General features: G+C 42.1%; 1 protein-coding gene across 1 annotated transcript; it reads left to right on the top strand.

The window, feature by feature from the left end:
- Positions 1–12,276: 12,276 nt before the first annotated feature.
- MEIOB (meiosis specific with OB-fold) lies at positions 12,277–24,602 on the top strand (the record flags this gene model as incomplete). The annotated part of the gene is made up of 13 exons (XM_080353954.1): positions 12,277–12,345; positions 15,479–15,536; positions 16,842–16,973; positions 17,706–17,778; positions 18,683–18,878; positions 19,381–19,481; positions 21,158–21,210; positions 21,298–21,393; positions 21,770–21,871; positions 22,300–22,453; positions 22,824–23,007; positions 23,503–23,589; positions 24,468–24,602. The coding sequence occupies 13 exons, from the start codon at positions 12,277–12,279 to the stop codon at positions 24,600–24,602; spliced, it is 1,440 nt and encodes a 479-aa protein (XP_080210080.1).
- Positions 24,603–25,778: the final 1,176 nt, after the last annotated feature.

Genomic DNA, 25,778 nt, shown 5'->3' with positions numbered 1-25,778 from the left:
GGGTGCATGGGGACATCTCCAGCAGCAGGGACTTTGGTTCTGAAGTGAGTTGGGATATTTTGCAGGAGGTGGAAGATGTTGTGGCTCCTCGTGGCTGTGAAAAGTTCCTGTAATGTGAAAAAGGGTAGGTGCTGAGCTCGAGGGCAGCTTGGGAAATAGGGCCAGTGGATTTCTGCTGTCGTCTCCCCCGCCTGGAGCTGGGGATCCCACTTTGGTCTCAGACTGTGCTCTCTCCCTTTGGGGCAGTGGCCAGCTCAATCAGAAGGAGCCATCCCCTGGTGAGAAGCCATCAGGGTATCACGCTCGTGCCAGGGTGGAAATTAGAGCTGATGAAAGCACCTTTTGTGCTGTGCTGTGTGCCACCCTGCTTAGAAATACTGCCCTGAGATGAACCGGGATCAGCCTGGCCAGAGCTGGCAGCATCACTGGAGATGTTCCTGCAACAGCCCCAGGGCTGCTGTCACCCACCAGAGTGGGGGTATCTCAAGGTGCAGGACCTCTGTGTTAGCAGAGCATAGGGAGACACTGCAGGTGCCACCAGTGGTGCTGCAGCTGCTGTGTGTGGTGCCACCCATGCAGGACAAGAGCATTAGGGCACAAAATCCACTCCTGATCTGCACAACTGGTTTGCTCAACTCCTCTGGTCCCTGATCAGAGACCTTTTCCAAGACTGGCTTCATGGCTGAGATGGGACTTTGATGTGAGATTGTCTTCTCTGGAAAGTGATATTTTTGCAGCAAGCCGAGTTGCCCATGTGTGCTCATTGGGACAATGCCACATGTACCATGTGGTGCGGGGTCTCTTCTAAAAGTCAGCTGTGTTTCAGGTGCAGAGCAGCCTGTGGCAATGGGTGGCTGTGTAAAACCCAGAGGAGCATCTGCTGCAGCACATCCCCTTCTGGGGGGTCTTTATTTTACCTTGAGACTCTTAAGGTTTTTGATAAGGCAGGATGCTGAGGTCAGTGGCACAACCTCTTGGTGTGAGTGTCCCATGGAGTGAGTGTTGGTGTCACATTGTGGCTCTGCGCTGTGCTGCTGACAGTCCCTGAGCCACTGGGAGAGCTGGTGTAACTGGGATGAGCTCTGCCTGGTGTGGACAGGCAGCTCCAGCAATGCTGGTGGCAGCAAGAGCTGGGCATGAATTTGAGCCCATAAGACTGGCTTCTTGCTAGTGTAAATCAACCTTGTTTGGTTCAGCGCAGCCTTATGATTGAGAACAGGTCAAGATCTGGTTCAGATCTTCCTACTTTGCTTGTTAAGCCCCTGTCCTTGAGGATGGTGTTGGTTCACCTTTGAGCAAAGATAAATGAGTCCCAGTGTAGCAACACTAAATCTATCCAGGCTTGTGCTTGGCTCTCCCGGATCTCTCTTGCTGCAGGATGGGGAGGGCTTTCAGGGACATACCTGGGACAGCTGAGAGACACAGTTCTACATAGACAGCGTTATGCAGGGTCCCCCGGTGTCTTTCCCCTGGAAAAAGTTTAAGAATTCAGAGACTGAAGAAATTCCACAGACATTAACTATGCTAATCAAGCAACTGCTTATACACAGAGCTGTTATGTTTTGCCTTCCTCTTCTCCCTAAGTGTGGTCAAATCAAACAAACAAACACAAAAATCCTTGCAGAGAGCTTTTATTTCTAGCAGTGGCCTCCTGTCTGCCCTGGAGCACATGGTGCTGAGGGTGCTGCAGGGATCCAGCTCCCGATGTGGCTGCATGTCCCTTGGGTGCCTCCACTCCAGCTCGGATGCAGTCGAACGGTTGCTTTTTGTTCATCATTGCCCTTCTGGCATTAACTGGGAACATCCCATGGTGCGTACAGGGCTGCATCCTGTGTCCCTAGGGATGTCCTCACAGCACTGGCTGTCCTGGCTGGGAGCCCTGTGCCAGCCCAGGGCACAGCTGCCGCTGGGACCCACCTGGGAGCTGTGCTGGCTCTTTTGGCTTTGGGATGAAAAAAACCATTTCAGGAGCAGCTCTCTCAGCCCCGCACTGCTGGTGCCATCCTGGCAGCCCTGGGAGGGATGTGTCAGGCCCTGGCAGATGGGCAGCCTTTGGCTGTGTCCTCTGCTCACTTGGATGAGTTGTGCTTGTTGAAATTATTTACTGCCCCGATCAATAAATACTATAGGCAGCGGGCTGTATTTCATGCACACAAGGCTATACACGTGCTGGCTGCTATATTTCAAGAGCATAAATAACACTGGGGCATCAGCAGAAATTAAAACCAAACAGATATAACTTAGAACAATTTACACCCAGAATTTTTCAACACAGGAGGCAAGGAAGGAAGAAAACAGTGTCTTCAGACAAGGTTCCTGGGCTGTGACCCTCACTCACTTGAGCCGTTCTCCTGCCTTTCCTGGGGTGTTACCTCGGCTGCCTGTGGCTCTGGCTTTGCTCCTGCCTCCAGCCGAGGTGATATTGGATGTTTCCCACCAGCACGGCCAAGCCACCTGCTCTCCCCATGTCCCTTCGTGCATGGGGACGCAGTGCCAGCCTGGCTGCTGCCACATGCACTTCAAGGGCTGCCTTGGCACGTCCCGCCTGCCATCGGCCAGTCCCGTGGTGGCACTTCGGTGTCTGCTTTGCTAGGGAGCATTGAATCCAGCAGCATGTGCTGCAGTTGCCAGTTGTTTGTTTTCCTTCGAAATGCAATATCGATCTAATTATATGAAAACAAACTATAATAAATAGAGGGGTTATTCGGTGCAAGCCCCTAAGTGCAGGCAGGGACGGCTCGGTTCCCCTTCCCTCTGGTAGCGTTTAAGCATTTCCCCCGCATCGGTGACGCAGACATTCTTCATAAATCAGTGGAGGTAGGAGCACATTTGCTCCCCCGTCTTTGAAGAGGCGTCAGATCTCTGAACAGAGGCTTCTTGCTGGGTGATCCTCCAGGGCTGGTTCTCATTTCCTTGTAGGAGGTGGGTCTGGAGCCCATTTTGTGCATTTGTGAAGGTTTGGTGGGGGGGAAGGAGGAGGAAAACAAATGACTTTGCTTCATTGACAGAAAAAAAAAAAAAAAAAAAGCCTTGACACCACGAGCACTGTGCACCATTAACGTCCCACTGACACAATTATTTACCAGGAAGAGGCACATATTGACTTGGCAGTAACCGCACATGGCAGGGCTGGGGCTGCTGGGATGCTGAAAGGTTCCATAAGCGTAAGCCGGGCTCCCCGCAAGTCTTAGTTTGGGCCTGATCCTGGCTGGGTTAAGCGCACATTACTTTAGGTTCTGCTGTGGCTTTTGCTCCTCTGGTGTTCCTGGCTTTGCTGTGTGCGAAGGTCTCTTGCAAGAGGGGATGGTGAAGGATGACAGCACGGGATGTGTGTGGGACCCTGGATGGGCAGTTGCTGCTCTCTGCTGGGGGGCTTGGGCAGGGTCCCCACAGCGCCTGGAGGGTCCCCATTGCTGGGGAGGGTCCTGAGCTGTGTCTCTGCTGTGACAAGGTGTTTTTTGCTGCGGTCACTTCTGTCAGCCCCTGGGAAGAGCCTCTGGGTGCACCAGCTTTTGGCTGCGGTCACTCCCTGATGGATGGGGATGAAGGGCAGCTCCCACGGCTGAAGGGGATTGTGTCTTCCCTGGTGTATTTTAACTGAATAAAAACTACCAAGGCAAGGCTTTGAGAGCCCCCAGCTTTTGTGGGTGAGCTGCAAGGGAGGTTGATGAGGAAGAAAGTCTCCTGTTCAGCTCTGCTCAATTTTTACTGTCTTGGAGCAAGAGTTTTAATGCACGACAGCTGCATGGTGACACAAGGCATCCGTCTCCATACCCAACCGCTGTTGTAACCCTCCTAAATCTCTCCTGTGAGTGCATTAACTGGGAAGGGCTATCAGAGACAAGTCCCTGCACAAGCTTAAGTTCTTCCTTAGGGCCAGATAGCCTGGAGAAGAGGCTTTTCCAGCTAGCCCATCACCTGTGGCAGCATTGGGATGCTCCATGTCTCTGAGGAGCTGGGGACTAAGGACAGACGTGCCCTGGGAGACACTTTTGCCCAGGAATGGGTCGGGTGCTGCCCTGGGAGAGCGTTGCCAGCTGCAGCCAGGACCGCCATGGTCATACAGGCAACCGCAGCAGGAAGAGACTCCTTGAAATAATTTTAAGGAATTTATCTGGCAGTTTTTTAAAGGTAATTGTAATGTGAAGGTTGAGCTGGAAGATTTCTGCCTCACTGGGTCGTTTTACCGAGGAGCTGGCAGCAGGCAAGCTGCTGAGTGAGGAATCGGCGTTGCCATATGGAGCTCTGCTCTGGCTGCTCGCTAAAGAAAAAACATCATACAGGGCCAGGACTTGGCAGCCCTTCTCCACAGAGACCACTTGTGTGAATAAATGTTACTCATCGGTGTTACTCAGTGCTGCAGGATCTGGCCCGCATTCATAAAAAGCTGCATTTTGGCCTGGGTTCAGCAAAGCACTCGCATGTGTGCTCAGTGCAAAGCACATGAGTGGTCCCGGTGACTCCCGGGGAGAAATTTTGTGCTTAAACACACTCTTTGCTCTATCTGCACTCTCATCTGACTTGACTTTTGTGCCCTGAATCTCCCTTGGCTTTCCCGGTGGAGGCAAAGCCTGAGATCCCTCCATGTCCCCATCAAATTTGGCTGTGGCAGGAGCCTTAGGAAAGGGGAGCTGGGGATTTGCTAACGGAGGTTGCAGTGGGGAGCAGGCTGGCAGGGCTGCATCTTATTCCTGTTGTTAAAAGCAGGGAAGAGAGAGGAAGAAAATTACCAAAATTAGAAGGCTGGGCATGTAAGAATAATAAAGAGAAGGGGTTTTTGTGTGTATTATGCTTAAATAGTCCATGGAACTTTGTAGCCGCAAGGTCCTCTAGAATCTGAGTGCAGAAGGTGAGGTGAGGAAAGCGTGATGCGCAGGTGATGAAGTCATCCCATTGCTATTAGATGGGAGACGCTTTGGAAGAGAATCAGACTTGAAAGCTGGAAGTCCCAAACCCATCGCTCACGTCCCAGCCCGGTTCTCCACAGGCTCCCGGCGCCTCTTGGAAACTGTGGATTTATCCGTGAGTTAGACGGGCTTTCATCTGTGCGGTGATGGCTGCTCCTCTGTTCCCGCACTCATCTTTAATCTAACTCAACCGATCACAGCGGAATTACATCAGGGACACATTTGGCCTCCAGTATTTACACATGCAAGTGCCAATTTCCCCTTTTCGTTTCATAAACGGGTAGTTAAGTACATGAGCAAACCACGTGAATCGGGCCCGTGATCATACAGGCGAGCTCCAGGAAAGGAAATACTAATGTATAGCAAGACAAGAACAAATTCAAAAGAATAGAAGAAACTCTTGTTAGATTTGAAGTGTGTTGCCAAGCCAGTGAATCTGGATGTAGTTAGAGTAGTGTACAGTACACAGAAGAAGTTTGTAATATTTTATTCCAGGGATATGTATTTCCGGGACAAGTTGTTAGATTGACCTCTAGCGTTCATTTTCTTACGGGAAAATTTCTTGATAAAGTCCTGTTTTGATCAGCTCCCGTACCTTTGCGCTCTGAGGAGGCTTTGGGGGGAGGTTTTGTTTTTCTAATGGATAAAAATATTAAAGTGTCAGTGTTGGTCTGCAGGAATTTTCTAACGAGCTGGCTGACGGGCAGCCAGGCGCACGGTGGAAATGTTGACACAGGATTACCTAGGAGGGCTGGATGGGGTCCTGGCTCTCGGAGGCGATGGGATGTTTGCCACCACCGTGCTGGGGCCAAGTGCTCAGTCAAGACATCAAAGGTAGATTTTTTTCTGGAAAGTTTAGCTTGGATGGGTCGTTTGGATTTCACTGGTGCTCTGTTCACTGAATTCTGTGGTGGGGGAAAATTTTATTTACTCTAAGATCGCAGTTTTCTCTTATAGCCATCCCCATCTGTCTTTGAGAATGATGTCCCAAGTTTTCCTCCTTATGAACTGCTCAAGCAGGGATCGAGTTTTAGACTTGGCTGGGAACTGGAGCAACTGAAGGCTGGAAGGATTTTCCCCCAATTTTGTTACTGGAAGACACTCATCCCATGGTTCCTAATTGGTATTGTTCAGTATCATGTGTCTCAAACTGAAATCCAGACAGAATTTATTTGGTTTTGGTTTCATTGATTTGAATAGCTGAAAATCTTTGAATGGCAGCCAACCAATGCTAAGTATCTTCTTTTTTTCCTCCCAAAACATTCTTCCCCAGTGTCATGGAGCTGTCACTAGAACTATTTTTAATTGTTATATTTTTTAATTCATGATGTTTTGCTGGAAAATATTTGCTTGCTGAGAGAGGGAGGAGGGAATTCTGGGCTTGGGGAAAGTGATGAAAATCCAAGTAATTTCACTGACCTCACTTAAATTATTTTGGAATTATGTGCAGGAGAAGTTATCCTCTATAGCCTGCATGTTCTCATGCCAACCACAGGCTCCAAAAAGAAGCGCTTTCCACCTCTAGTTTCAGGCAGGCTGAGGGCTTTTGAAATCTTGGGCAATCAAAGCGTAATTTTCAAAAAAGCAAGGTAGAATATCCCTTTGCAGACAAAGAGAGGCGAATTAAAAAGACTTGTCAGTGTTTTCAAGCGGTGAAATCCTGTGCAGATATCTTGTTCTGACATTTTGCTATAGAAGAGACACAGAAGGAGTAGTTCTGGCATAAGTCTATTTGCAAACTATATGCTGAAAATATACCAACTACTTAGTGACTATCCAGAAGGTCCTAGGTTTCAACTGTGGTGTTTATTTTTTGCTAAAATTCGGCAATAGCCACCTGATGTGAGCTGATTTCGGTGTACGGACTGGTGCCAGTGCTTGCTTTCCTCTCCGGACTGTGCCGGTTTGCCTGCGTTATGTGACGTTTCTGCTCCACCCTTGCACGACTGTTGCAAAAGGGATCAATTAGTGCTGAAATAGTTATGAACTGAGCTTGCTGATGAGTGGGCATCCAGGCCCAGCCTTGGCAAGCAAGGACTTGGCCTTTCCCTGGCCGTGCTCGCTGTGTTCGTCCCTGCAGATGCTGTTTGCTCCCTGCCTGCGGGAAAGGCTGCGGCTGGTTTTAAGCAGTTTCATGTGAATTCATCAGAGAGAAAAGCGAGACTTCGTCTTGTGAGCAGCTGTTTTTCACAACACTGTCCTTCCTGGACAGCTGGAAAGAGCAGTGCTTGCATGTCCCACACAACTTCCCACCTGAAATAAGGCCTTTTTTGTTCTTTGCCAGCAGTAAGGCTTTTGTCGTGCAGAAGAGAGCTGTCGGTGTCCCCACTGGGCACACAGGCACCGCTGATGCTGCTGCTGCAAAGATGCACCAGCCTCAGGTCTTGGCATCTTCCCTGGACCAAAGGAGCCAGAATTAGCACAAATTAGGCATGAAACAACCACAGTTCACTTTAATTTAAAAATACAACTCAGAGTTGCTGCGTTTTCCAGTGCTGCTCAGAGCAAGGAAATCCCACTGAAAAAGCACTGGGGTGACGCCCGTGCTGGGCACTGGGATGGGGGGATTTGAGGCAAAGTGAGAGATGAACAATGACTCACTGCGGTGATGGGGAGAAATTCAGATTAAATATCCCTCAACACGCTGAGCACCTGTTGGCTGCATCAGCACCTGCATTGCTTCTGCTGACAATGTCCGTCATTACTCCATCAGCACCCCTGATTCGCAGCCAGTTCAGGTATCAGCCAAAGCTGCTGAACAGTGAATACCTTTAATAATTTGCTGCTTTTACTGCATTCAGTCAGGCCAATTACATAAAATTACATGTCTGCCCGTTTGATTTCACAGATTCTCTTGGTTCTAAGAATGTATAAATATTCAATGAGCCCACTCAGTTAATGCTGTGGGCAGTGTAAAACTCCGAGAGCAAATGTTTTGATATTGTTTTAGCTTTGAAGATCCTTCTGGAGATGATTTCTGCAATGTCCCTGCTATTACTGGATGGGGACTGGTTTCACCTGCATGCAAACAGTACTGATTGTCACGTAACAAATTGCTAAGTGAATTACAAGATGGCATTTGCACTCCTTGACCATGCCAATGAGTGTAATTTAAATAAATCCATTCATGAAGGCCTAATTAGCAAGAACTGTGCAATTTACAGCCACGTATGGGAAGTCTCTGCTAATTGCTGATTGAATTGGGCAGAGTGCTAAGTGCTGCTGAAGTGCTGAAGAGTTAAAATCAGTCAGAGCTTTCAAGGATCATGCACTACATCAGAAAAAATACTGAATTAATACTGTTGCGCTCCTGCAGGGGCAGGTGCTAGTACTGGAGAGTAGGTCCTGCACGGTGCATGGCCCTCAGGAAACTGCTTCTGCTCTTTCTCTTGCCTCTGTTTTTCCAGTTGTCAAAGGGAGATAACAATGCTTATTTCTTTTAGAGACCCCTTTGAGGTCAATTGAGGAGGAAAGCTTGAATAAAGCCGAGTACAAGTTGAGGAACTTCTGGTTTTGCAGGCTCTCTTCAGTGTTTGTATTAAAACTTCCTAATTTGGTGAATCAGATGACACTGTAAACTAGCAGGAGACATTCAGGTTAGACATTTATAATAAGTGCCAATGAAGATGTTTTTTGTTTACCTACAGGAGTCCAAACCGCTGACCATCCCATGTTGTGCCATGTGCTCTATGGATGGCAGAAGTTGCAGCATCACTGTGAGACAGGTAAGTCAATCAAATGAATTCTTGCCACGGTACCTGTGAGTTAGAAATTCAGCGTTTTAATCACATCTTCCAGGGAAATAATTTTGGTCTCATGTTTGCTGCCTTTGTGCCTGTGGCCAGATCGGTTCATCCCTTCATGATGGCCCTGATAACATCTTCCTAGCTGTAGCTATCATGGGAAAGGTTTTTAGAAAATGTGGGCAGATTGAAAATGGGAGTGGGACTAAATCACAAAGCAAAACCACCGATCATTAGGCGTCTGTTGAGGCTATGGGGATGCCGAGAAGGGTGCACAACAGCATCCTTGTTCTGGTGGCTCTGAAAGGAAACAAAGCCTGTGGCCCCAGGCTGGGGACACCGGCAGCCTCGGGTTTCACCTGCCCTTTGTGCCTGTGGGAGAAAATCAGCTCAGCCTGGACAAAACCGAAGGAAAGCGGTGAGGGTGCTGGGCAGCAGTGCAAGATCCCAGCTCAGTCCTCGTTCAGCAAAGCTCTGTTTAATCAGGTACTTATGTCCCACCAAAACCTTGCTGAGGTACCAGACAAACTCAATGCCTACAAGCCCATGGGCTGTGGTCCTGCTTTTGTCACCATCTGTGGTGGTGGAGACCCCCCAGATTTCATTTCAGGTTATGCTTTTTTATCTTTTTCCTGCTTTACTTTGCAGTTAATGTGGTAAGAATGAGACCTGTACCTTTGTCAGCATTTTCCAGGTAGTATACAAATTCTCCTTTCCATTTGATTAGGATCCCATCACCATCTTCATTATCTTCTGCTTGTTCATTAGCTTGAGATAATTAAAACAACAGAACAAATGAAAAAAAATGACCTTATTCTGCTTACTGGAGACTTCAAACCTATGGAACAAAGTTAGATCCATGGATCATACTGTATAAAAGGTGACCTAAAAAGAAACCCCCCAAACCCCAACCAAACAAAACCCAAAACCCCACCACCCAGGCTGTCAGTTCTCTGGCATGCCATTTGTCATCAGCACTGTGTAATTATCATGGACTTTAGTGACACAATAAATATGAGAGCACAGGTAGTATCCATTTTCAGCTGTTTAATTGAAGAAATGAAAGATCCTGTAATACAGAGTCAACACAGAGAATTTGTCAAGCTACACTGAAAACTTCAATAGCCATGACCTTGAGGTCATAAAATTCCTCATCAGGAGTAAAATTTTTTATGATACAGAAGTGAAGATTATCGATTTTTATAACAAATAATTTTATGCGCAATATAAATGGACAAAATAGCTCACTCCAGTCTTCCATAGGGCCTGAAAACCCAGGACTGCTGCGTGCAAATCAATACAAATAATATCTTAAAACATAAATTTTAGTTCATTTATAAAATATAAACTACATTTTTTTTTTTCTTTGAGCTAACACACATACACACACACACACAAAAAAAAAGAACTAAGGAATGGTTCCTCCAAAGCTTTCTGAAATGTGCTTCGTCTTGCTGGTGTGTTATGCATGTATAATTGTAGCAGAATAAGCCTGACTTTAGACTCCTGGGCTGGTGCTTGTTGGCTTCATCAAGCCCAGGGACTTGGGACCCACTAGTGATCCCGCTGAGTGTGTTTGTTCAGGAAAATTCTTCCAGGACATGCTGTGGAGTAGCACTGCAAGGAAATACAGAAATTTTGTTAGAACAGCAAGCAAACTAAGCAATTAGGTAGTTCAAATTAACATCCTACCCAGAGGAGCTGGTGCATGTTGGGTTGAAGCTGCTGAGGGAGCGAGGGGACAATGATGGTGAGGATGTGGGTAAAGCCCCACAGATCAGAGAAGTCACAAAAAAAGAAACCATTTTTTGTGGGTTTTTTTGGTTTTTTTTGGCTTTTTTTGGTTTTTTTTTCAGCCGTTCCCTGAGCCCCAGGGCCATGGGCACCCTCACACCTCTCTCTGTCACACCCGTGAGGGAAGGTCACATGCAGTGAGACAGCGTGAAGCCCTTTTCCCGCCCACGGCGCTCGCCGCCATCTTGTCTCCCTGTCCTGAGCACCTCCTGTCAGGGAGCTCCCTGCCCATCCCGGCTGCTCTGTGTCTCCCCTGAGATCCCTCAGTGGCAGGTGAATCTGTGTAAGGGCTCCTGCCTGCCCAGCCTCCAGGCTGTCCCTGTCCCCATGGGACGGCCACCATGTGCTGTTCGGGCAGGGAAAGGAATGGGGATGATGATGATGGGTCCATGCAAGAACTGTAGAGCCCAGCCTGGCTTTGAGGGTGCAAGCTCATCTGGTGCCAGACACCGGTTTGGGATGGGTTGGTGATGTCAAAGGCTTTATACTTTTATTTATTGTGATTTCCATCTTGTCTTTTTTCTATAAGGAGGTCTGGCACTGGTTGGTGGTGCAAGTTCCTTCAGGAAGGAGGGGCAAGTCAGGGCTGTAGCATTTTAAACCCTCAATTGCCTCACTAATCTTCTTTTGATACAGGTGTTCCCAGTGCCGTTTCCTTTAACCTGATTCAGCTGTGGTGTGAGGTATGCCATTTAACAATCTTTAACTTCTTTTGAGGCAAGAATATTAACATGCCTTAGAGGGACAGCTGAGGTGACTTTCCTACATAAGTAAATGTGAATTCTTCCATATAATGGGATGGGAATAGGTTTGAAGGCCCCACTGTTCAGTAGTTTTTGCAAGGCAAATTTGGGATATCTTTCTGTGAGAGTTCAGTTTTAAATGCTCTTTGAGTTAAATTACTTCATGTTCTCAGATAACTGCTTGCTTTTTTTTAAAAAAAAGTAGACTTTTTCTTTTTCTAGTGTGTTGAACAAGTTGTTATACTAATGATCAGTGAAACAGTTAATGATTCTCACACAAGGTGCCAGGTAGAAAGACCACGAAAGCCATTCAGGACATTTGTTGTAAAGTCTGAAAAATGTCAGCAGTTTTCTCATATTCAAGGTTATTAAGATTTGGACAACTTGAGGGTTCCTTTTATGGAAAAATAGTCTGACAACTATTTATCAATGATGTCTCTGAGGGTACCCATGAAGTAATAAGAGGCATTCAGGTGGGTAACAAAATGGCCATGGCCCAACTCTGGCAGCAATAAGCAGGACTCAGAGGAATGGGCAGTAATGCTATGTTGGCAGCCTGAAAATAACAGATTTTTTAAAAAATTATTTTAATAAATTTCAAACTTTGAGAAAGCAAGGAACTCACATTTCCAGGTAGTTTAATATTAAGTCAAAAACCTCAATTAAGGTGGTTTGCAACCCAGCGCATTTCTTTCTTCACATGTAAATGGCCTTTTTATATACAAACTGCCTCATTAAATTCAGTTGGATTTCCCAGACAGGAGAAGGAGGGTAAATATTTTTCAGAGGCTGGTGCTCATGGAGTCATTTAGTGCTGAATAAATAAATAAAAGTTACAGGCCTTTATTTGAGAAACGTAGGTAGAGTAGCCATAGTCATGTTCATAACTTACATTGCCAAATACAAACAATTAAGTATTGTCTACTTCAGATGGCTTGAAGAGGTTTTTATTGAAGACAGATGCTATTTATGTTAAAACACCTGTGTTAAAAAATTGCTTGTTATTCTCACTATGAATAGTTTCAAGTGATTTGTTTAGATTTTTTTAAAAAAAAATATAAATTAGTTTTCTCAAGTTACAGATAAAGAATGGCTTATTCTGCTTCAACACGGGACTTTGTTGCACTTTCAGATCTGCATCCAAATCTTGCTCGTCCTGTAAGTCTCATAGACATAGTACTTTTGTTCTCAAATGAAATTGTATAGGACTGTATTATATTACTGCAAAATTATGTAATTGACATGTATTTAGATACTAATAGCATTACTCTAATTGTTAGATATAAAGTACCTTACCTTCTTTGTGTATAAACAAGCAAAATGAAAATTGATGCTGCTGTTGTCCATAGTACGTAGATACCACAACTATAGATATTGACTGGACAATTCAATGTCTGAAAGTCTCAGAGGCTCCTTTGTGATGTTTTAAATGGATGCTCAATTAGTAAAGACATACAGAGTCAGCATTATGCAGCCACAATACCTCTGTAACCTACAACAGTCTTTCACCAAAAGCTATGAACGTAGGGCCCAATCCTGCCATCTTGTGTGCTCAGTCCCTCAGAGATGAATAAGAGTCCCGAATTATTCAAACAAAACCTTTGTTGAGTGGTATTGTGTTTTAACTAGATAAAAATCTCACCGTTACATGTCAGATAGGATTGTTTCTGTTTCTTTAGAACAAAAAGCAGGTTTTGCCATTGTCAGTTTATGAGGAGCTAAGAATTTTGCTCGTGGGAGCACAGGGGAGTAAGATGAACCACAAAGTAAACTTAACGAATAGCAAAGCTTTCTAGTTTGTAGGTTCATATAGATGTTTGAGCATTAAGTTTTTTTGATGTCCTGATGTGAGGACCATCGTCACTGGAGTAACAACTGAACAGGACTGTGCTGTAAAACTCAGTATTTTTCTCTTTTTAGTTTCAGATGATTGAATTAAAAAAAGGAGGTTGGGGGGACGCCACAGCTTTTCATTTTTTTCTCCCCAGGGGATGTTTTAATAAGGGAGGGAAAAGGCTCCATTCTTCTCTGTTGCAGTATTTCCACCCTTCACTGTGCAGCCCACCAGCTGTAACGTGTCTTCTGAGCGTTGGGTGCTGCTGGGAGCTGGAGAACAAAACCGAGAAGCAGCGTTTGCATGTGGCCACCCTGCCAGCTGTGCTGTGTGCGGTGTCTCAGCCCGCCAGCTGTGCCGTGCGCGGTGTTGCAGCCCCGTCTCTCCAGCTGAAAGCAGATGTGCCTCTACAGAGCTGTGTGCCCCATGGAAGTGCTGATGCCTGTGAAGAGAGGGAAAACAACAAGGAGTTTTCCTGTTCCCATAGCTTTTTATTTGGGAGAGGCACAATTTAGACCCCTTTTTTTTTTTTTTTTCCTCTTTTACTTTAAAGAAATGAAAGAGAAAACACAGAAAAGTGGTGACCTAGGAGAGGGAGTTTTATATGCCCTCACAGCAGTATTGTATATTCTTTCCAGCTTTTTATAAACTCCTGGTCTCCAGCAAAGCAAATTTAATCTGGCATTCACAGTTACTCCCAAATACAGTGATCCACTAACTCAGCTAAAAGCTTTACAAATAAAACTAATCTTGAGTATTGCAATTAGCAATATATAGTAAAGAAAGTATTTTTATAAAAATGTAATTCACTATCTTATGGTAGAACAGTAAGTATGTGTTTGGAACTTGAAAACCATTGAACATGCGTCATTCAACATCATATATTTTTTTACATAGCATTTTATTTTTTAAAAGTGAAGTAGATGCAAGTCTAAGAAACTTGCAATAAATTCATGCTGTAGTCTCAGGTTTTGGTTGAGCAGCATTAAGCAATGGGCTGCTAGAATAGGCAGTATTATGCGCTTCCTTTGGTGAAACCAGTGCTTGTGGAGTTGCACAATAAGCTGATCAAGGGAATGATCTTTGGAAGTTTTTCCTACCCTCTTTCTCCCTAATCCCCCCCCCCCCCCCCAATAGTTTCCAGCCAAATCACTTCCTCTGCTGGGTTGCTGTACAGGCTGAGTGCTGACACAAGAGGTGAATATGGGAAGGGCTCTTTTGGAAACTGCATATTTACAGCAGATTAATTCATGGAAGAGTCATCCTAAATGCCAGTTCTTCTGACTGGTGGTGAGAGACAGGCTGTGTTGCACTCTGATACAATTGAAATGTTTGGCTTTAGGAAAATAAGTTTAAAAATATATTTAAAAGATCCTAATCTAAATTACTACATGTGGAGAGAGAGAAAGCATTCTGCTAGACTGGAAGAACTAGGATATTCCACACACATCCTCTTAATGAGTTCATTTCCATTGCTATAGGATAAGACAGTTACCTTGCTCCATCTAGTGATTCACATTAAATTGGGAACAGGAGAGAAAGTCGGGCACTACTGCAAGTGCGTGCCCATGTGAAGTGGCACGTTCCGTGTTTGGAAGGACCATTGCGATATCCGTCTCTCCTTTCAGTCCTTTTTACACCACCAACTTTCATTGCTTACCTCTTAAATTCCCAAGCTAGCGCTGCAATCTCTGTTCTCTCACACTGAGGAGGAGCTTTTCTCAAAAAAATAAACACCACCACTACATAGCTATATATTATTAACATACATATTTTGTATGTATAACTTTTGTTCTAGTAGTTCTGTTTGATAATTGAGACTGGCATGCTCTTGCATAATAACAGTTTAGCAAAGCAGGAAAGGATTGATTTTGTTTTGAATCATCAAAAAAGTTCGCTGCCTAAGCTGTCGCTGTAGTTGGCTGAGAGACAGCAGAAAGAGGCAGGTGTAGAAATGAATGTTGCTTAGATGAGGACAGGATAAATGACCCTCTCCGTGCATGTACGGGTGTGTATCTCGGTGCTGACAGCAGAGGAAACCTTGGACACCTAACTGTAAAATAAATCCTGTCCAGACTTTTCATAGTGCATTAAGGAGATCCGAGACCTGTGCAGAGAGCGTGAAATGACAATATTGCTGCCTACCTGAGGAGAGATTGCTGTGCAACAGCCAAAATTGGGAATGTTTGGGATGAACTTTTGTCCTCCCATTGTCTTCACAAACAGAAACAGATGTATTTCTTCGAATATTTTTATTAGTCACTCTTTTTCTTAAAGTAAAATTGTGTGTTTATGTTTTAGTCCTTAGTTCATATGGTACTGTGGAATAAATAGATTAAAATGATTACCAGTCAGAAATATGTTTATTATCATCAGTAGAGTACAAGTCCATGAAATCTAATTCATCACATACATCTGTGTTTAATACTTGTATTCTATAATCTTTTTGTTTTTTAGAGTGTAATCGGTGTGGTTATTGGGAAAACAGATGTCAGAAGCTTTCCAGACAGAAAAAGTACAGTCCTTTTTAACTGTGTTTACTTCGTTTTCTTATATGGTATAATTTGGCATATATGACTGAAATCGATATTTAAATGACAAACAGACTTTGTAGTGTAAAATGTGTAGAATAAAAGTGCATAAAAATAATTGTGTGTGCTTGACAACCAAGATGAAAGGGCAGCATTAGTTTGGCTACACCTTATCAGTTACAGTTTTTTTGGGAAAAGCTCCATGATGGAGTTTCAGGGTGTGAAGGAGATGGTATCAGTATGAACCCACTATTACACAAATACTGCTAGAATTGATCTGGTGCCTTCATATTCATTCTCTCCCAAAACAGAAATGTTAAAGAGATGTCTTGAGTGAAACAAGTGTTTTCTGGTCTGAGTAGCACCTGCTTCATCTTATCATATACTCCTAAAGAAAAAATGGGAATAATACATTGTAATAGAGCATTAGTTGGAAATTGAAGTAATACATCTACAGCTTAGGGATGAGGTGGATGCTGTTCAGAGGAGTCTCCACTCTGCGGTTCTGTTGTTGTTGTCGTCACACTGAGCTGCTCTAGTGGTGGGTTTTTAGAAGGAATTAATCGTTGTCAGCAGAAAAAATTCTACATAGTCTGAAAATGTGGTGTTTGCATTTGTGCCTCCACGGAACTACAGTCACATTATACTCACTATTCACAGATCACTGTACAGTTTTCACTGGCAGTTTAAAAATCATGTCTTGCATAAGGCTGTATGATCCATGGAAAGCTTCGCTAATTAGCTGAAAGAGAAAAGGGAGTGCAGTGTTTCCAAGATCGATATCCTCTTGATCATGAACTTTCCATAGAGCCGGAAACGCATTGTTTTATTCAGTTAAACCCCTTGGTACTATCTGGACAGTGATACTGCCTGTGATCTGCAGCCTTGGATGTCACCACCATGGTCTTGTGCATGGGCACAACCACCTAAAACCAGCCTACCCACTCCAAAATTTGGGCTAGTATGTACAATCATAGAGTTGCTCCATGTGTTATCACTTTTTCTGTACTTGCCCATGCTCTGAATGTAGCATCATCCGGTTCTTTAATTTCTCTCTCATGCGATCTGTAGGTTCAGTGATGTGTGAGGGGATGGATGGTGCAGGTCCCCCATCAACACAACGTGTTTCCTGAGCAATCTGCTGACCTCTAGTGGCACCCACCAGATCGCGGGGAGTAAATTCATGGCAAAAATCCATGAAAGCCTTGAAACCATAGTTTTTATACATATATTCTAGATTGAAATCAAGCTGTGCTAATGAATTATAATAGTGCTGTTCATTTCTGCAGACATTGGGTCCGAAAGATACACCTTCAGCTTTACTATTCGTGATTCACCGACTTATTTTATAAATGTAAATTCTTGGGGCAGAGAAGAATATATTAGATCACTTTCAGAAAGCTTTAGAGTTGGTGATTGTGGTAAGTTGGAGTTTATTCTTAACATATTTCTGTTTGAATATAGGTTTTTGGTTTTGTTTTTTTCCAGTAAATCACTGTTATGTGTTTGTGGTTTTGTTATGTTTTTCTCTGGGGACTCAGAAAACAGCCTAATTGGAAACAAATTGTTCAGTTATGCTAAGTATAAAGAGGAAAGGAATAAGATTTCAATGATTTTAATTCAAAACCAGTAAATATGTCAACAAAAGACCAGATACAAATTCACTAAATGCAGCCACCCAGGACTTATCTATAGCTAATTGATCTAAGTTCCTATATTCGGTTCTTATAAATGATGAAAAATAAACCCTGTGAAGTATTATAGTTTGGTGTTTGTCTTTGTTTAGTTATGTACTACTATGATTGTTCATAAGAGCAAAACAAAAATCTTGTATTTATTTAGGGTCTGTGCTTTGATCGTGTTCGGTTGATAGACTTCGCTGCCCATGGTTGCTATAGCAGAGTGTTTGAATAAAACTTGTGAATATGAGGAGTACCCAACAGGAACTCGCTGTCATTTTGTTTCCATTCAATGTCTTGAGGACTCCTGAGGCTATTTGGCTATAACATGAGCAGTCTGGAAAGACATGGCTTTTAGTATGAAAATGTTTCTTTTCCATCTCGGCCTTGGAAACAACCATTTTAAAAAGGCACCTCTCTTTGTATGCACCTAGATTCAGTTTTCTAACATTACTTATCAATGTTTTATTTTAGTTACAATTGAAAATCCTTTAGTTCAGTCAAAGGAAGCGGAAAGAGAAGAAAAATTCAACCCTGTAACTCCTAGGTAAATCTGAAGTGTAGACTGGTAGTTCTTTCCAGAATGATCCAAGTTAATACTTTAGTTGCCAGCTGGTTGCAGCAGAATGCAACCCAGGGGAAGGATTTGGGGTCAGACTTCTGCTGTAGCTGCACCTTCCTCCTTCAAACAAGGAGGAATTGTAATATCTTTCTCAGTATATAGCCTTTGGAGTTTCGTCATAAAGTAATAATGCTCTTTGTAAACAAACAGAGTATTCATTCTTTGAGTAAAGTCTAGTAAAATTATTTGAAACAGATTTGATTTTCCTGAAGTGTTTTACCAGACACACCCTTTTTACATATAGTATATCTTTAGCAAAATCCATTCACATTACATGTTTATCTGGAAGGTATTTTAATACACTGTAAGGCTATTTGTTACTTATTTGATAAGGCATTGTCATTCCTTTTGTATGGTGCAATGTATATATATTGTCTTTCAGTGTATTCTCTAAAATCGCAACAGTTTGAACTGGTATATGAAACTAGCTAATATTGCAAGTCGTAATTTAGATATGTTTTAACTTATCTTGGATATCTAAGATGTAGATGTTAGATAAATACACCAATTCTTTAATTAGGGTTTCTTTCCTACTTGGACGTATTCTAATACTTTTAATTATATCGCAGTCATAAGAATATTGCATATATTCACATTAAATTGGCAAGTTAAAAGTTTTATGTTCTTGCTTACTGACCATCTCTAAGCTTTGTAGCAAAAAATAATTTTAGAACAAATAAATTCCATTTTTTCCTTATTTTTAAGGAAAACAATAAAGGAATAAATCAGCAGTTATATTCTCATGTGAATTGAATGAAAATTTTACACTGTTAATATACTGATGAGTGACATGTTGATTGATGTGATTTGTTTTGTGCATATTACCTAGTTGCTACAAATTATTGCTCAGTGAAAATCATTCAGTGGTCAAAACATCTTCATGTTATGAAATGGACACCAAACTACTTTCTCTGTTGCATCTGCCTGTCAAGGACCCTCAGGACTATTATTCACTGGGTGATATCGTTGCAAATGGACAAAGCCTCGAGGGAAGAATCCTTAATGTGCTTGCAGCTGTGATGTCAGTAAGTTAAGGGGCCACAACAGAGTGGTGTTTTTCTACTGTACCATCAGTGACTCCAATGACTTAAGTGTGAATATCAATTTTGGGACACATAGTGGGCAGGAATTGCTGGTTTTGTTTGTTTAGGTTGGCAGTCACTTCAGCTGACTTACAAAAACCAAATAACCATACTAGTTACTGGAGATTCTCATCAAAAATACGGGGTGGAAATTAGGGGAGTGGAAATGTCCTACAGCAGTTGTCATTTTGAAATCATGCATGTGCAAGCAGTCGAAAGCTTGAAAATAGGTAAACTGCAAATTCTTCAGATTTTTATAAAACCAAATGTGTCCCTTGAAGTAAAATTATTGTTGTTAAACTTTTAGTGGTGTACATGGGTTTTTTGGAGGTCTACAGGATGTGGGTTTTTTTTTCCCTTAAACTCTTTTATTTTCTAGGTTATCATTTCTATTCTCCTAAACACTTAGCAGAGGAAAAGTGACTGCTTCTCTTTCTTCTTAAAGGTTGGGGAGCCAAAGTATTTTGTGACTTCAGACAAAAGAAAAGGTCAGAGGTGTGAAGTAAAGCTGTATGACGAAACAGAGATGTCTTTTCCAATAGTATGGTAAATGTTTTCTAATTCACTAAAATATACACATTAATACAAGAGTAGGTAAATAAATTAATGATAACACATACTGTTATAACACTGTCTTTTAAAGTGTCCTGTTATTTTGGTGGCGGCAATGATGAGGCAGCAATGTACGTTGAACAGAGGCTTAAAGAAGAGATTCATTGGAGTGACCTTGTGTATTGTCTAGTTTTATGACTTGCTGACAGACTGTTAGCTCATGAATGGCAAAATGAAGCTTAGTTCCAAATAGTTACATATTTTTTAATGTCAAAATTTGAATTGATTCAGGAAATGGCATTTAAAAACAGTTGCAAAGGCAGTACATTGGTTTCACAAACTATTTGGGAAAAAAGAGGAGCATGCTTCATTTTTAAAGCCAAGCAGAATTATCAAATGGAATGGAAATAGGTTGAAACAGTTTCTAAACATTTAAAACAGCACAGAAACATTTTGATGCTACTTTGGCCATACTTTCAAACTGTATCCCATTTACAAACACGACTAAGTCTATACTACTTATGCATGCAGATAGTGATTTGCTTACACAGAAACCTTTCCATTTTGCCCATAGTTTGTTTGATAAACTCGTGGTTTATGTATGTGCAAGAGTCTGTGGGTATTCGCTTGGTCTGGGTTTGCTGGCTTTGGTTGAAATGACTTTTGCTCCCTAGATAGAAAGCAAGATAGAGCATTGAGCTCCCTGCCTGAGTTAGGAACCGTATCTTCAATCAGTGTAGTATTTAATGCAATTAATGGATGCACATGAACACTAAGAAACATCTGTGGTATGTAATTTTCCAGCCCCTGAGCTGTCACCATGTTAATTTGCAGCAGCACCTCCAACAGTTGTGTTTATGCAGAGCTGTCTGGATGCTTCAGGAGTCGGCAGGAGCAGGGACTAGATGGAGTTCCTGTGGGCACCCTAAAAATTGGGCATTTTGCACTTTAACGGAGCCACGGGCAAAAATTTGGGAAATCCTTGAGCAACAGCGTTGCAGTGAAGATATTTCAGAAGCAAAGAGCTGGCTGAGTAATGCCAGATGAAATGCCAATATCTTAAATATTTTTCCAAAGATTAAGAAAAAAAACAACACCAGAATAGAACTGTGCCTTGTCAGTATTCTTGCCACCCAAGCTTACGAGGAACTGAATGAGATCTTGTCAAGGGACCTAAGCATCGAATTACCATTTTTGAGGGATGCCGCTGCCCTCACTCACAAGGATTCTGGTGTTGGAAAGTGGTTGAACATCTGGCCCAGTGATGTGAACAATCAGCTTGTTTCCACAGAACAGGCTCTGCTGATAAGCAGTTATTGTAACTGTAACTTGCTTTAGTTAGAAATCACTTTTGTCGCAGCTCTGAAATACATACATTTGCCAGGTATATTCTGCATTGAATAATTTTGAACAATCTAACAGCTCCTTATTTTCTCCCATTTGGCATGGGATTAAATAGGAATGTATTAGACTGTACAGAAAGCATCCTGGCTGGCTGCAAACTAGATGCCTGTGGATATACATGGCATTTCATTTGCATATGCATGTAACAAAGGAGTTGTGTCCCCTTTGACCAATTTAATGACAACTATATTATTTAGTAGTTTAGTACTAAACAGTTTGTGTGCTGTTTCAAAAATGTTTTGATACAACAACTTCTTTTTATTTAGTTGGGATAATGAATCTATCCAGCTTGCACAGAGTTGGATCCCACGAGAAACAGGTATAATAACCTGGTTTTTATGTTTTTACCGTAGTGCTTAAGGTCATACTTATTCTACAGTAACAGGTGTGCTTTTTTTGTGCACAGTAATATTTGCATCAGATGTGAGAATAAATTTTGACAAATTTAGGAACTGTATGACTGCAACTGTGATATCAAAAACCATCATTACAACTAATCCAGGTAAGAGCTTTTGAAGTATTGCTTCACCATTAGTAACCATTATGAACCAGAATGCACAAAAGAATCCACTGGAGGTCTGATTTCTTCTGCCCAGTTGCCACAGAAAGCTCCCGGCTTCTTGTCTGTTATGTAGTGACCAATGCTTTTGGCTTCCATCTTTTTCTCTCTAGTTTATTTTTTTTAATTTTATCCAAGCAGCCTTCATATATTCCATGTAGGACTAACAGTTAAAAGTGGAAAAAAGAGAAAAGCATCTCTTGGCTAATTCCAAGAGAAAATGTATTGGTGCTACCAGAATAAAAAGTTGTAAAATATAATTATGCCATTACTTTTACATGCTACATCTATTAATAACTTAAAAAAATATGTTTTTAAGAAACAGCAGAAGCAAATGCTCTCTTCAGCTTCATAAAAGAGAGTGTGAAGTCAGGAGCTTTGCTTGATAAAATGGAGGAGCAGTCAAAAGAACCCATTAACTGTAAGCATGGATCCAAACCCTTTGATTTTATTGAATTGATGCTGTAGTAATTTTCAGTCTCGACTGCTGTTGCTGGGGCTGTCCCTTAGAACGTCACTTATCGACCTTCAGGGGTGGTAACTCTGCCAACTTGCAGCCTCTCTGGCATGTTCTGTCTTGAGTAAGTACAAAAATGGAAAGTTTTGTTAAAAACCTCATTTTGGGGGATACCGAGATTAACTATTAGAGATTTTCCTCATTTGACTTCCCTTTTGTTTTATTTTTTTGGCCCCAAATGACAAGCCTGCTTCAAAAGGAAAGTGTGAGGGGCTTTCCTGGTGCTTTAGATCAAATCCTCTCCTTTTTATTACATTAAGATCCTCTTTTGTTGTTGCTCTTCTGCGTTGTTTCTTTCTCGAACACAGTTAACATGTCTTTTGAACTTCTAGTGGAGACCATAGTTGATGTTTATACTGTGGAACAGCTGAAAGAAAAAGCTTTACAGAGTGATGGGAAACTTGATCCAATCTATGGAATTATTTATGGCTACATTTCTACACTGGACATTGACGACAATGCATCTAAAATTATTCGCAACAGATGGTAAGCAACTGCCTGTTTAAAATTAGTATTAAAAAGTGCTTATCCTTCTTCCCTTCACCCAAATTAGACAGAACAATATTATAGTCCAGTTCAGGACAAGAAATAGAACTCCTCTGGAAGACGCCATGTGAATTATTTGTCGTGTAGATTTCCAGAAGGAGCAAGAGAGAGACAGTGGCTTGGTGAAGGACTTGCTCTTTCTTGTGCTAGAGGAGCCAAGATGGAAAAGGCTATTTTGTCTCGAACAGACTTAAGAGTTTAGAAGATTAAGTTTTTTAAGAGGGGAACGTATCTTGGGAAATCTGTCTAGAAAACAGTTTCAAACAAGGAGGAATTGCGCATATGCATTCGTTATCTTCTTATGTTTCAGTTCAATTTGCCGTTTTCTGGTGAACGAGGTGTCAAACACGTGTACCTTCTGCAGTGACATCTCTCCGGGTTCCAAGTCAACTTTTCCAAGCTTTGACATACTGGTTGATGTGACAGATCACACGGGCACCCTTTATTCCTGCTACCTGTCTGACTGCATAGCTGAGGAAACATTAGGCTGCACAGTAAGTAGAAATTAATTAGGTTATTCTTATTTGATCTGAGCTGTGAAGCCTGATGGAAATTACAAATAGATGTAAATGCTCTTCGTGTGTGTGTGCACCAGTTAAAAAAATTGCATGTGAATATGGATACACACACACTTGGCTTTTTCACAAGTCAAAAGTTAGAAGTCAGCAGCTGCTAAGAAGAAGAAACATGTTAAATGTAAGAGTGAATGCTCTATTCAGAACACCACTTCATTTTAATTCATTTACACTTTTCTGAGAGCATGGTTGGAATTCCCTAATTTTGATTCTCAAACACCCTGCAATTTATTCTGATTAGCCTGATTGTCTTGGCACATATATTACACCAAATACTATGTTAAAAGAGGGAAAATACAGCTTAGAAATTTATTAAAAAATGCATAAGATGCTCTTTTCATTGTGATTTTGCTGTGGAAATGCTGTTGTAACTATATGCTGAAGACATGCTCTGTTCTGTCATGTTATATCCAGGTCCACGAGTTCCTCATGCTAACAGAAGACAAGAAAACTGCGTTGAAATGGCAACTTCTTTTGGAACGAAGCAAGATTTATTTTAAAGTTAGTATTAATGTTAATTTAAAACAGTGGCTGTTACCCATTTGGTAGTGTATTTAGTATTGGAAAATTCCATGTCAGTTCTGCTGAACTTTTAAAAATAAAGAATACTTTTCATACATATTCTGAGTATTCCAATGAATAGACTTTGTCATAATTTCAACATTAGGGGATGTACCTGCAGGCTTCTTTCAGGCAAACCATGAAAGACACAATCTGCTCTTAGCTAGTACTGGTTAAGGAGCTGATATTTCAGAAGTACATACACATGATTTAACCATTGACTTCTATGGCTGTATGTTAATAATTAATAAAGTTAACACTATCTGCTTGCAAGAATAAGGCCCAGCCAAAATATGTAACAGGCTGTATGGTATATGCGGTTACCTAAAGTGTATTTCTTAGTTACCTGTATTTTTGGAAAGAATGTCATTAGGTATGTCTAAAATCTGCAGTTCTTCTTAAAGCAACAATATTAGATTCACGCACCTGGAACAATTGTTGAAATATCTGCTGTTATTTGCAGTATTATTTACTTTTTTTTGCTTGCATGCTGTATACTGGGCTGGATTCCTTTGTCACAGAACTGCCTGGTCTAGGACCACTCTAAACTGACTCGTTTTTTTGAACTTGCCCTTCTTAGCAAAACCATTCTTACTCTCCCAGCTCCCCCACCCTCTGCCTCTATTTCCAGGACAAAATTAAAGGGTTTCAGTTCAGTTGTGCCAGTTATATAGCATAAAATGTGTGTACTCATGTAAAATACTGTAAAATATCTATAACCAAATCTATCAAGTAAACATGCTGTGTGATAACAGAAAATAATGTATTTCGAAGTGCTATACAGCAGTAAAACCAAAGACCTTTAATTATTTTTGCAGGTTACTTTATCACCCAGCTGGAGAAGTGGACTCAAAGTGAATGTCCTCTCCTGCAAACCGGTAGACCCTGTAGAGGCCAGTCAAAGCTTGCTGGGAAAAGACACTGGAAATAAGAGATTACACCATATGGCTTGAGAACAGCCAGGAAAAAGACCATTTCCTCACTGCATTATTGGAGGTAGAATGATGTTCTCACTGTATTTTGCTGAGCATGTTCTGATGGTAAAGAAGGAATATGCATTACTAAGCCCTGTAAGTAGGCTGGTTTGATCTTTTTCAGGTGATTGTATTTTAAAAAGTGTAATAGGGCCTCAAGCTAAGAAAAGTTAGCTCTGCTCCCAGTACAAGGGGGATGGAAGTGTTCTTTGCTCAGTTTAGAATATATTTTAAATCAGAAATAGCAAATAGTACATGACGGATCTGTTGAGCTTCTGTGCTTTTTACTGCCTTGCTACTTCAATTCTACTTCTGTTTTAGTTTGAAAAATAAAGACCCACTTTGAAACACTGTCTGGGCTTGTGGTGCATTTTAGTGCGTCCAAACACGGAACTTCCGGCAACTGCAGAGAAACTGCTTGGCGATAGCTGCTGTTTGCAGAGCTGTTTCTCTGTAGGGCAGACCAAGTCTTATTAGAACAGAGTAATCAATTACCAGGAACCTCTGACAACCAATCAATCAAGCTACGACTGTAAGTGGCAGAGAGGGACAGACTCTTCTTCCCCAAGATAGCCATTAGCTGAACATAAAGAACCCAGGTATGTACATTTTTCCTTTCTCTATGTATTTTCCCCTATTTTTAACCTGTTTCTGTCCTTTGCTTCCCCTGCAGCTGCATTTGCTGCATCTCCCAGTTCTCACCTCCTGAGCACATCAGGAGTTGGGCTGTTTCAAGCAGTGGGAAGATGTTTGTCTCTGTTGGCCTCAGTTCCTTTGGCTCCCTTTAGATGAAATCTGAATTTTGTCCACACCATTTAGACCTCATAACACAAAGAACTTTTAAATTTGCTTTGTCTTAAGTCAAAACACAGTGAACTGGAATGTTTGCAGGATTAGTACCAGCGCAGGTGGCGTATGGGTATGTGGTGCCATGCTACAGGTACACACAGCTGGAGAGGCTGATAGAAAAATGTCTATTTTCCTTCTGCAACACATTCTGCTTTCTTTTTAGCATGTGATTTGCAGTACCCTTGACCATGCTGCTCTTTCACTGAGGTGCTTGTCTTTGGGCTACAGTAATTTTCTCTGCACAACTTTGCAAATGCACTTTTAAAAACCAAGTGGTTGTTAAGATCTGGCTCTAATGAACTGACG

Source organism: Nesoenas mayeri, assembly GCF_963082525.1.
Source record: "Nesoenas mayeri genome assembly, chromosome: 15".
Taxonomy (NCBI): Eukaryota; Metazoa; Chordata; class Aves; order Columbiformes; family Columbidae; genus Nesoenas; species Nesoenas mayeri.
This window is presented reverse-complemented; position numbering and strand designations above follow the sequence as displayed.